This window comes from Chanodichthys erythropterus, chromosome 16 (assembly GCF_024489055.1).
Source record: "Chanodichthys erythropterus isolate Z2021 chromosome 16, ASM2448905v1, whole genome shotgun sequence".
Lineage (NCBI taxonomy): Eukaryota > Metazoa > Chordata > Actinopteri > Cypriniformes > Xenocyprididae > Chanodichthys > Chanodichthys erythropterus.
In genome coordinates this window covers 8599453-8611959 of record NC_090236.1, presented here as the reverse complement: position 1 = coordinate 8611959, position 12507 = coordinate 8599453, and the positions used below count along the sequence as shown (strand labels likewise).

Sequence of the window (12507 nt, the reverse complement as noted above, 5' to 3'; positions counted from 1 at the left end):
TCTATCTCGGCTCCTCAGCAAAAATATGAATGAAGGTGAGTATGCCGGCCCTATTTATACCCGGATGCTGGGGGAGGGGCCCGGCATGTAAATCTCACAGGCCAATTCCCATTGGTTTGTTCTGTATCCTTGGAGGTGATTGGGCTCCCTAGCGAGACCCCATTACATCAGTATCGACGTAACGTCTCCGTTCCCTCCTTCTGGGAACGGGGGTTACACTAGTAACCCAGACGTTTCTGGATTCAATTGACATTTTAACTTTCTGCGTTTTTTTTTTTTTTTTTGCGTCATCCCATAATTCATAAATCATAATATTTTGACAGCCCAAAGGGCTATTAAATTAAATTAAACTATTGAATTAAATTAAACTATTGAATTAAATTAAACAACAGCCTACCTGATATGCTGTAGGCAAAAGTTGGGTTTGAAAATTCTGCCCTTACAACCAATTAGCAGAAACAAGCTAGATGTTTCAGTTCATACCTCATGTTTTCTGTGGTTTGCACAAAAAGAAAGTCTCATCTAAAAAATTAGCATCATCTAAAAATAATTTGATCATTCTCAGATTGAAATACATGGTGAGACATGTGTCTTTAGCTACAATGGCTTTCTAGACTCTAAAGTTTCCTTCTGACAAATGTGCCAAAATCTGCAACACAGATTCCCAATAGTGTGCAGTCCAGAAAGTTCGGTTGTTTAACAAAAGTAAAGCAAAACCGATTGTTGGTGAGTGTGATGGCATTGGCTTTATGGCGTGTTCAAAACATATCAATCATTGTGGTTCAACCAATAGTAGGACATTGGGGCAGGCCAATGGGGGACAAGGTTTAGCTTCAGTAGTTACAGTGTTTTCAAGTCATGTCAGAAAGAATGTATTTAAAATGCACATGAACATCAGCACAACTCATAATTATGAGTTTAGGTAACTCTGGATTTCCTTAAGAGTTACTGAGTTAAGTACGTGATGGTAAGAAAACATGTCAGAGGCAATGGAGTCTGCCCTAGTGAAAAAACCCTACCAAAATGTACTTAAAATAGGCCTACATTCATTTCACACTAACTAAAAACCCATTAATGTACAGTAGTCAGCATTTGAAGTGGATCAAAAAAGTTCTTTAAAGTTGTCTTTAGAAGAAGGTTTTAGGACAACTTTGATTAAGGATTTTGATCCGCTTCAAATGTTGACTATTTACAGACATACTAACATAAAAATTTTAATTTAATTTTATTTGCAGTTCTTCTTTATTGCACAATGCATATTTCTAAATATTAAGCCTAAAATGTGTTTAATAGCACTATTAATAAGGATAGTATGATCACTGTATAATTTGAATGCAAGATATATATACTTGTACTACTTGCAATAGTTCCACTTTAGCATAATCAGATATACTTAAGTATATCTTTAGTTGGACCTCAACACAAAAATACTTGTTCCAGTTTAGCAGACTTTAATTATACCAATTTAGTATACTAAAAGTACAATTGCAGGGTATTTATATTAAGTACATGCAAATGTAAATGCAATTATAGTACACTTAGCATAAAATAAATGTATTTCAAATAGATTTTAGTATATTTCTTTTTCACTAGGCAATACAGCTTACTTTTTGTTTGTTTGTAGCTACAGTAATTGGCTCAAATCATCATTACACCCAAAAGAAAAAGGAATATTATCCAAGTAAGAGAAACAGATCCTGTGGTTGATCCATGACTGCTTGTACCTAAGAAGTAAATGTAAGAAATGTAAGAATCTTTTCAGTTCAAAATAATGAAGGTAATTAATTTGTTTTTATAAAAAGCTGAGAGATTTCATCTGCATGATGAACAATTTTGAGGTAATATAGCACCGACTTTAACAGTTCAGAAGGTGCTGAACACTATAAAACTGTATTCAACTAAGTACTACTGAAAATACTTGCTTATGATTGTTGAGTAGATTAAGGTTCTGAATTCTCAATGTGACAACAAAACTCCCAGATTACTTACCAACAGTTACATTGTATAGACCAATAGTATATTCTGAATGTCCATTTGCTCTTGCTCTGTAGATTCCACTGTCTGCATCCTGTATGTTCTTCAGTGTTAGAGAGTAGTTTCCAGTATTGAAATACACTCTGTCCTTGTAGGAAGGGTGAATATTTACGTTGTTAAAATTGTATGAGACCACAACAACTGTATTATCTTTAAGCCAATCCAAATCATCAAATGCTGTTTCATTTGCTTGTACAGTCAGCTGTACAGACAGCTGTACAGAACCTCCTTTCTGAGCAGGCATTGCTGATGGTTGGATTATGTCACTGGATACTGTGGAGAGAAAAAGAAAGTAGTTATGACAATGTACAATGTTGTTGAATTCAAAGAGGTCCTATTATGTTTTTGTTAAGAGTAATGTTGCCGTTTGAGCATGAAAAAAGGTCTGTAAAGTTACAAAGCACAAAGTCACTCCAAAGGGAGTTATTCTCAATCAGTAAGCACTGCTACAGGCATATCACCCTGCAGCCCTAGTCTGGTTGACCACTAAGGCTAAGCAGGGTTGAGCCTGGTCATTACCTGGATGGGAAACCTCCTGGGGAAACTAGGTTGCTAAATTTTGTTTGAAAAATAGTTTTTTCAGGCTGGACCAGCAAGTGCACATATGCAGTCATAAGCTCATCTCAAAACACTAACTGTTTTTAAAGAAACTGGAGCTTTACCAATTGGCAATTGGCTCTTTTACTTAGAAGGCAGGACTTGTTCCGCCATATTGCGCACTGTAATTTCTCCCATTCATAGCAATATGAGTGCACCATCTTTGTATGTATAAACCGCAGGGGCATTTCCTCCGAGGAGGCAAAGGAGGCAGTGCCTCCTCAAAAAAAAATAGGATGAGAAAATAATCCATAGTACATATAAAACAACACAAATATTACAAATTATGACATTAAAAAGAGAGCAAGTCTCTCGTATTTCTAAAGGAACACTGCCCAACAGCGACAGCCACAGGTAAAGTTACAGCAGGAGTCATGCCTCCCTTTGCTCTCATTGGAAACCATAGAAAACCATCAGACCCCCGGCGTGCGGTGGTTTTGTGGGGGGTAATTGAGAATGAATGGGGGAAAGTCACGTGAGAGGAGGCAATGTCTCCATCACGCTATGATTGGATGTAATTGGTTATGATTGGATATGATTGGTTTGTGCGATAAATCCCACCTCTCGTTGATATGCGCGTTCACGCGCGTCAGTTTGACTGAACAAATGATGCCGTCAATGGGAAGACTAATTGAAAAGCAAGTAAACAGATCATCCAGTTAGATATCACTGCTTTATGTCACGTCAAAATCAAACTCTAAACTCTAGACAAATAAAATATATTGTTTAAATTATTATTTCCTTTAGTTATTATTTTGGAATGAATGTAGAAATGCTTAAAACACTAACTTGATGAGATTGACTTGGTTTTGATTAATAGAACATTTAGTACAATACATTGTTAATGTGAAATTACAAAATAGAATTGTATTTGGTTTCTTTTTTTTTCTTTTTTGGTGTAATATAAAGTAATGTTCATTTAACAAGGAAGATGTGTCAATGTTAAGAGTAATGCACATGAATTTACATTGATTCATAAATAAATAAAAAAATGTGCCTCCTCATTTCAGAATACTACTGCAAGCCACTGGTATAAAGTATTTGAAATGGCTTTTTTAATCAGAAGCTTATAAAGACACAAGATGGTTTAACATTGTCCAGAAGTTTATTTGTGTTATTCAAGGTTTCTAAGCTAACTATAGTCTATCCTTTTACACCTTAATATGCTGCTTAGATAGACTGGCACTAACCCTCTTTTGCCGAGGTAATAGGCTCAGCAGCTCTAATTTAAAGTTTAGAGTCAGTAAGTTAAAGCTTTGCAGAAATAAAATCTCAGATGCAGTTTGGCGTTATGCTATCAAATTCGTTGATGAGATATATGAAAACGGTTTTGTCTATTGACTCAAAATCTATAACTTTTTGTCAGCATGGTCTGAAAATGAACAAACTCGAATTTGGTGAAAATCAGACAAACAGTCTAGGAGCAGTTTTAAAAAAATAGGTTTTTAAAGGAAATCAAAATGGTGGACAGGAAGTTAGGCCGACTATGGCAAAATTGGTATTTATATTCTCGGCATGACCCAAGGAATCTATTAAGACCAGTTTCATGACAATAGTCTAAATTTATCACAAGCTATCAGCATTTTTTCAGACCACCAGGTGGCGCTGTCTTAATACTTCTTCAGTACCTTTTGGGCAAGATTTGTAATGATACGCCAATGCGCTCGTAAAATAAAGCATTTTGCGAGAAAATTCAAAATGGCCGACACCCAAAATGGCTGATATGAGAAAAGTGGGCATTTGAATCGGCATGCTGCACTGAATCTAAAGAGACCTAAAAAAATGTATTTTTTTTTTGTTGACCGAACCGTTCAGAAGTTAAAAGCAAAAATTTTTTTTTTATATTATCTCCTGACCACTTGGTGGCATTGCGCCGAAACTGTGCAGGTAACCTCAGATCATGGATGTCATAACACACACCTAGAATGAAGTCAATCAGCTCAATCAAGGTCTCAATCAGCTCCCGAGCTCATGAATCAGTAGGCCTATAGTGTGTTTATAAATTCAAGCACTGGTAAGGACAGTAAAGAACACTGGCTCACTACACATTGTGCTCTTATAAACTTCCTAACTTAAACTTCCTTGGAAAATGTTTTTAGATAAAAACTGAAAGACTTGTTGGAAGCTTAGTGGTGGTGAAGTTGAAGTTGAGCGACAGTGGTGTATAGTCTGTTTATAGCCAGTTAGGCAGTTGCTTTAGTGGTAATAAAAAGGCATGAAAACATGGTACTGTACATCAAATCTTCTTGCTTTCAGATGTAATTTCAGGACCAAATCATAGAAATCAAAATCGTTTGTTAATCAGACAAAAAGTTAAAAGATGAAAGTTGTTAAAAGATAAGTTTTAAAAATCTAAATATTGCCTTACATTGTCTTCATTAAAAAAAAAGTATTATAGTTGTATCATTAAATATTAATCAGTAAGAATGTACTTTAAGTAGTATACAGGGTCTTGGTACCTGTGTTGGAGTTCACAGGACTGGTAAACATCACAACGAAGGTCAGAAGTAGATGCGTTAACGCCATTTTAACCCATCAAGCAGCTTCACGCTCACATTTTTGTCACCAGACTCAAAAGAGGAAGTGTATGACAAACAGGAAATTAAATCTGCATGGTTAAAACTGAAATCTTTGAACATGTGAGCATTAAACAAAAGTTGCAATAAATACAGATCTGCTGGTTCAAGGTGACACGAGCTTGAAAATATGGTATAAGGTCCATATCATCCTCCCAAATGAGAAGCAAGTTTAATACGGATATTAGCTGGTAACAAAGATCCCAATAAACCTTGAGGAAGATCCCTTTATTGTGTTTAGATTTATAAGTAAAATTGATTTGATCTACTAAAATTAGGTAGCAGAATTGGCTTAAAATGAATACTGTATGTGAATTTATGCATGTGACTAGTTGAATTCTGAGTGTATCTGGTCAGGCATTTGCTGTAAAAGGTTTCCTTCCTTGTGGTGACAAGCTGTGGTTGATACAGCAGCCTCTGAAAAGTCCCCAAGCAATCGATGCCACCAATGTAATTTCACAGTTGTCTCATGGTTATTCACCTAGCTTCTTGGGTTTTTAAAACAGTTTCACAAGCATTTAGAGTAATGATTTTGCAGAAGTATGCATGTGATTGTGAGTTTGTGACTAATAATGCTTCTGTAGAGCATGTGGGAAGTGACAAAGAGGAGCGAAAAAAAGAAGCATAGATTAAACTAATAAAATAGCTCTATCTATTAAATACATAAAATGATTTTTAAGTGCCAAGTTAGCACCAAGTTAGTTGATCTTATTTACATTGATCTCTGATGTATATATTTGTACCACAGTCACCTTATGAGGAGTATCATTATTATTTAAGAGAATATGTATTGTTAAATGATAGTCCAAATGCTTAAACAACTTTACAGTTTTTCTTCTGGTATGTAAAAAACAAAAACATTTCTCCATTTGATGTGACGTGTGTCATCTGTAAGTGTGATGAGGAACTCATCTGTTTCTAGTTTTGTTTTGTAACTGGTCTTCTTTTTCTCAAGCCCTTTTCATGCTCTTAAACTATTTATAAAAGTAGCTGTTAAGTAGCTTCAAACACGTTGACACATCAACACTGTCAGCGTTTTACAATAATGCATCATTTGTTGCAGAATTTTCATTGTAATTTAATTTTCATGTCAGTTTTTAGAAAAGCACATGACTAACTGTGTACAGTTTTACAAACTGAAAGTGGGACAGATGTCATTTCCACTGGTTTAACATGGCTAGTGAAATATAAACCATGCAATAAGTTGAGTAGCAGAGGTGATGTCCCCACCTAGTGTTCACATAAAGCTATTCAGCCATTTCAGATGGAACATTTACTCTCTTTTACAGTATTTTTACATACGTGATCATTGCATGATCTCACATGTTGACTGGGAAGCAGTGACTTCAGTCTGGCATTTTGGTGGTTTTTAGTGGGTGTGATTCAGGTGCCCTCACTTCCCACTAACGTTTCACAACCACAAAGTGGCACAACATTTTGTCTTGTTTTTATCATTATTATTTTTATTATTATCATCAGAACAAGGTACATAGAAAGTATTCAGTGAAAAAAAAAATCACTTATAAAGGCATTGCTTTTTCACAAATTCCCATCCTGACACAACAACCCCAAATGCTATAGGAAAAATAATAAATAACTTGATACACACACATGATCACATGAACATCATTGAGGGTAAATCATCTCATGTGGTCAGAATCAGATAGCCTACATTATGTTCATGTATTTTCAGATTACATTATTTTCTGTATAGCTGATGCTTCAAAGTTTTGTTTTTGATCCTATTTCCACCTGTATTTAGCGTTGATCACTTGTAAAATGAATCACCAAAAACGCATCTTAATACCAGGTGGAAAGAGGGCTATATACTGTACAACAGTCTGTACAGATTTAAAGATATACTGTGATGTCTCCATCTGGTGGACAACTACAGCCATTTTTTATACTGAATTAAGCAATAATGTTTAACATCAGAATTTGTGGAAAAAAGATAATGATGTAAAGAAAATCCAGCACTCAGAGATTCAAAAACCTTCCACATAGGCTGCATCTGAAATCATCTGTACTAATATTCTTATTCTTCATTTAAATTTGTATGAGCAAAAAAGTTAGCAAAAATATTTTGATTTGTTGAAGAGTTATTAGTTATTAGTGAATTCAACAGCATGGCGTCTTTTCACTAACTGATTTTTCTTGAACACAATGTCGATCCTTAACAAAACTTAATACACATAGACCACAGGACATTTTTTTAGGATGTAATATGACTACTACGGAAGCCCTAAACGGCCATGGATTACAATTTTTTTTCTATCTTGTTTTCTCGTGATCACGACTTATTTTCTCGTGATCTCGAGATAACAAAAGTTGTTTTCTCGTGATCACGACTTATTTTTCTCGTGATCTCGAGATAACAAAAGTTGTTTTCTCGTGATCACGACTTAATTTTCTCGTGATCTCGAGATAACAAAAGTTGTTTTCTCGTGATCACGACTTAATTTTCTCGTGATCTCGAGATAACAAAAGTTGTTTTCTCGTGATCACGACTTATTAAAAGTTATTTTTTACAATGATTGATTCTGAAACACTGTACCCGGATTCTACTGTTGCTATAGTAACGAACACAACTTTGACGCGCATCTGATCGACGGATAAATCATGCGCTCTTATATCTTGTGGATATTTCAGCTAAATGTTTTCTTCACTTAATAATAAAGTTTACAATAAATAAATACATATAGGCTATTTAATCACTGTTCAATAAATGTACGCTTAACATATTGTTTGTGTAATTAACATAGCTAATATTCAACAGAGCATCTCAAGCGCAGGCAGAGTGCCTTCAGAAAGATGCTAGATTATTCTATAATTCTAAAACCTTTTAGATTAAACCAACTTTATTTTCCATATTCATTTCATATATATATATATATATATATATATATATATATATATATATATATACACACACACACACACACACACACATGACGAATAAAAATAACATACACATTATGTAATATTACATAATGTGTATGTTATTTTTATTCGTCATGTAGGATAGGCTGTGACGATATGTGCTTTAAACTGTCTTCCTCCTATCTTCCATTAAAAAGGGGTGCAATACTCCAGATTTCCTGTTTGAGAAGCGTGTTTTTGTGTATGTTTTCTACAAAGAAATGTAGAAAATACAATAGGTTACACACTATCACTGAATTAAATGACATAGGCTATAAATCACATTTCTTATCAATATACATTGTGACATATTTAAGTAAACGAACACTGAAACTGCGATGATTAAAATAGCGTCTTAAAGATACACAATGAAGTTCAAACAGAATACTATACAGTGACATCAAAATTAGTTTTAATAAACAATAAGTTTAGTATCACACCGAACTATTGCGGTCGTGAAACTGTGGTGAGTCATGCAACTAGTCAGGGGTGCGTTTCCCGAAAGCATCGTTGGCCAACTATGGTCGCAAGTTCCGTCGTTATCAGCATAGTTCAACGATTTGGTGTTTCCCGAAACCATCGTTCCAACGAACGTTCGCAAACTGCATCGCAAACTTGTGTGGTTGGAACGACAGCTCTTGACCTGTGGTTAGAAGTATAGTTCCTTGTTAGTTTGTCGTGTCGACGTCATTGATTTCGCAGCAGCTGGGATGTGTTCTATTCAGAGCTATCGACCCTATAGCCTATTTCTTTCGAAGGTTTCACCATCCACTTTAAGTAATTTGGATGACTTAAAGTCGAGGTGCCTAGGTTTTACACAATTTGCTTTCTTCATTACAAATTATTTGAAACGATATAATAGCGTGACGATCGCAATTATTCTCCCTTCGAAGTGCCCTCCGAAAGGGTTATTTATGCCGGTTGGGACGCAGTCTTGGTTTCGTTTGTGCGAAGAAACGGTGAGTGTGCAAGTGAGTAGCTTTGTTAAATTCCCAAAGACAAATTGTCATATAACAATATTTTACAAAAAGGGGTTTACCCTTAAATATTAAATTGTATCAGTACTGTACACATATACGCAACACATGCAGTGCTTAGCGCTAAGGAAACGTAGGCAGATTCAGATTTATTTTATTCAGACATTTAAATATTTAACAAATGATGACATAAATCAACATAAAGTCTGAAAAGGAATAGGCAGAAGCAAAAGCTTATTGTGCCTATCCTAAATTAGCCTATAGGCTATAGGCTAATTTACATACGTTAACATAGGCTATTTAAAATATTACACACTCAAACCATAATATTGTTTGTCAATGAATGAAGAAAAATTGTATAAATAAGCAGTTTTGTGTAGTAGAATATAATATTCTCATAGTGTTATAAGAAACAAATACATATTTATTGTTTGCAAAAGTATTTAGGTGAAGTCTGCTGGGGGAAAACATAGGCAAATAAACAACATTATTTATTAACACAAGTTATGTCAGATTAAATTAAACAAATAATAGAAAACACAGTATCCAAACTGTAAAATACTGTATTAGCCTACCATCCAAACATATTCTGAATTAAAAGTTCTCTGACTTCTGCTCCTGCAGGATGCATTCTGCCTTGATGTGGGTTCAAAGGATCATCATCATCATCAGAAACAGCATCTTCCTCACCATCGGCTCCAACGGCATCAACTTCCTCCTCAGGAAGCTGGACATTTTCCCTGACTGCAATGTTGTGGAGAATTGCAGTAACCACAATAACAGAACAGCTTTTGGTGGGGTTTAGCTTCAGGCCACCACTGGACTTGCTGATGCAGCGAAAACGTTGTTTCCACAGTCCTATAGTCCTCTCCACTATAGAGCGTGTCCTTCCATGGGCCTGATTAAACCTTTCCTCTGCAATGGTGGCTGGATGCTGCACAGGTGTCAAGAGGTAGGGGCGAAGAGGATATCCACTGTCTCCCAGGAGCCAGCTATCACCAAAGCCACCTTCTTCAGCCATCTGGCAAATTGCCGAATTGGCCCATGCAAAAGAGTCATGTGTGCTTCCAGGCCATTTTGCCACAATGTCAGTGAACATTCCCTGGTGATCACACACTACTTGAACATTAATGGCTGGATAGCCCTTCCTGCAAATGTACAAGGGCTCATTTACCTTAGGGCTTAATACTGGGATTAGGGTGCCATCAATGATGCCAATCACTCTGGGGATGTTGTCAAGATCATAGAATTGTTGATTGGCCAGCTGTATTTCCTCGGGAGTTTTGGGGAAAACCAGGATGCTCTTCATCAGCTGTAAAAGCAAAGGTGTTACTGTTGTCACAGTTTTGCTGACTGAAGACTTGCTGAGCCCCAGGCCATCACCCACCACCTCCATAAAACTTCCAACAGCAAAATAACGCAGTGTAGCTAACAACTGCACCTCTGGACTTAAGGCGTAGTTTCTTCTTGTTGCCCTCTGAAGGTGTGGTTTTACTATCTGAAATAATTCAAGGATCTTGGTCCTTGGAAGACGGAATTTTCTTAAAATTGCATCATCAGATAGTGAGTCAAGAGGAGTAAAATTTGTCCTTATGTGGGCATTTATATAAACTGATTGACTTCTCAGTCGCCTTCTGTGCTCCAGCTGTAAGAATCTTTGTAAAGCTGCCATTGTTGAGCACTTGAAAAACACATACACGCTGTTTTATTAGGAGAGGCATTAGTACACCTGCTTTTGAGTTAATAGAAACACCTTGGCTAATAATCATTCTAAATTAATTAAATTACTACAATTAATTATTACCATCTTTGATTTGTTACAGTAATAAGGTACAACATTAATAATATATTGTATATGTTGATTTGCTTTAAAATAGACTGTTGTCATTCTGTTATTTCATAATTTTCATTCTTCTCTTAAGAATAGTCTTAGTACTTAAGAGTGTTTTGTGTTATGTTTGGCTTATATTGTCATTGATATTAATGTTGTGAATGAACAAAATTTTCATTTACTTTATGGTCTATGTGATGGTGGCTCACCACTAAAATAAAATCAAAGTTCCATTTCATATGTTTCATTATCAGGCTTGGTCACGTTATTCAGGTATTTAATAAAGGATGACATGGCATGGTAAACATGCTTCAGCTTCACTCAGTAATGCCTGCATTTTTATATGGCATTAATATACTACTTTGAGTCAAGTTACAATAGTATGCTCTTTTCCTCATATTAAACTGAATGCCCAGTGTATTAGAAAAGCACTTGAAATACATATTACAAAAGAGTATATTTGGCCATAACATTTATTTATTTGTATTTCAGTTCAACTGCTGAAGGGTTTTAACTTCATCACTCAAAAACAAATTGAATGCCATGCACCACACAGCTTCACCAGAGCCCCATTTGCCAGAAGTGAGGCATGATGGCCAACAATGTAGCCAAAAAAAAAAGAAAAGAAAAAAAAAGAGGGTTACATCTGTGGATCTGAAAAAAAAGAAAAAAAGATTACATGGCTGTCAGCCACACATGATTTGACTTTCCATACGGAGTAAATAACACGATTTTCACTTACTGTCGGTTGGTAGAAACATGGTTAAAGAGGGCTTGCTGGCTTGTTGTTGCAGGAGTTCCAATTTAGCCCTCCTATAGGCCATAACCTCCTGATGATGCTGGCCTTTCTGCTCCTTCAGGGCCCTCAGTTCTCTCCTGATTCCCTGGAGTTCAGATAATTTCTTCTTCTCCGACTGAAGCAGCTTCTCACTGCAGCCACAACGTCCCCTGTTTCTCCTTTGGCAGGAGATTAATGGCTGGTTTTCTGGAATGCCAGAACGACGTTGCCCAGCACATGAGGAGGCCTCAGACTGAGGGGAGTCAGAAGGAGGAAGCAATAGCCCAAGACCAGGACTCATTGCTGATGTTCCAGGGGCAGGCTGGAGGGGTTCTGATGTTCCAGGGGCAGGCTGGAGGGGTTCTGATGTTCCAGGACCAGGGTGGAGGGGGCCTGATGTTCCAGGGCCAGGGTGGAGGGGGCCTGATGTTCCAGGGCTCAACTTTGAATTCAAAGGCCTGGTTGACGCACATGCATCTATGCCTCCAGGGATCCCTTCCAAGGCCTCAGGCCCCAGGATGGCCAAAACTCTCTCTTCCTCTGCAGTCAGAGGAGGAACGGAGTTGATACCCCCACCAGTCTTTTTTGCTTCCCTTCTACGTGCTGCAGCCCTCCGTTTTGTCACACTTGCGAAGTCCGTCCACTTTTTTCTAACTTCTTCTGGGCTTCGCTCATAACCATAGCCAGCAGCATTTATTTTTTGGGTGATTTCTGCCCAGGATTTTTTTTTTATCAGCATTTGTTACACAATTTTTCAGCTTTGAAAATAGCTGTATTTTTTTATTCTCCACCTCC

At 36.6% G+C, this 12507-nt stretch overlaps 2 protein-coding genes across 2 annotated transcripts; both read right to left on the bottom strand.

Annotated features, from left to right (window-relative positions):
- Window positions 1–1430: 1430 nt before the first annotated feature.
- Window positions 1431–5214, bottom strand: LOC137003429 (SLAM family member 7-like). Its single transcript, XM_067363581.1, has 3 exons — window positions 5091–5214; window positions 1990–2307; window positions 1431–1724 (listed from the first exon to the last, which is right to left on the bottom strand). The coding sequence occupies exons 1-3, from the start codon at window positions 5155–5157 to the stop codon at window positions 1639–1641; spliced, it is 471 nt and encodes a 156-aa protein (XP_067219682.1). The 5' UTR covers window positions 5158–5214; the 3' UTR covers window positions 1431–1638.
- Window positions 5215–9674: 4460 nt separating this feature from the next.
- LOC137003734 (putative nuclease HARBI1) lies at window positions 9675–10775 on the bottom strand. Its single transcript, XM_067364023.1, has one exon. The coding sequence runs from the start codon at window positions 10773–10775 to the stop codon at window positions 9675–9677; it is 1101 nt and encodes a 366-aa protein (XP_067220124.1).
- Between the last annotated feature and the right edge of the window lie 1732 nt (window positions 10776–12507).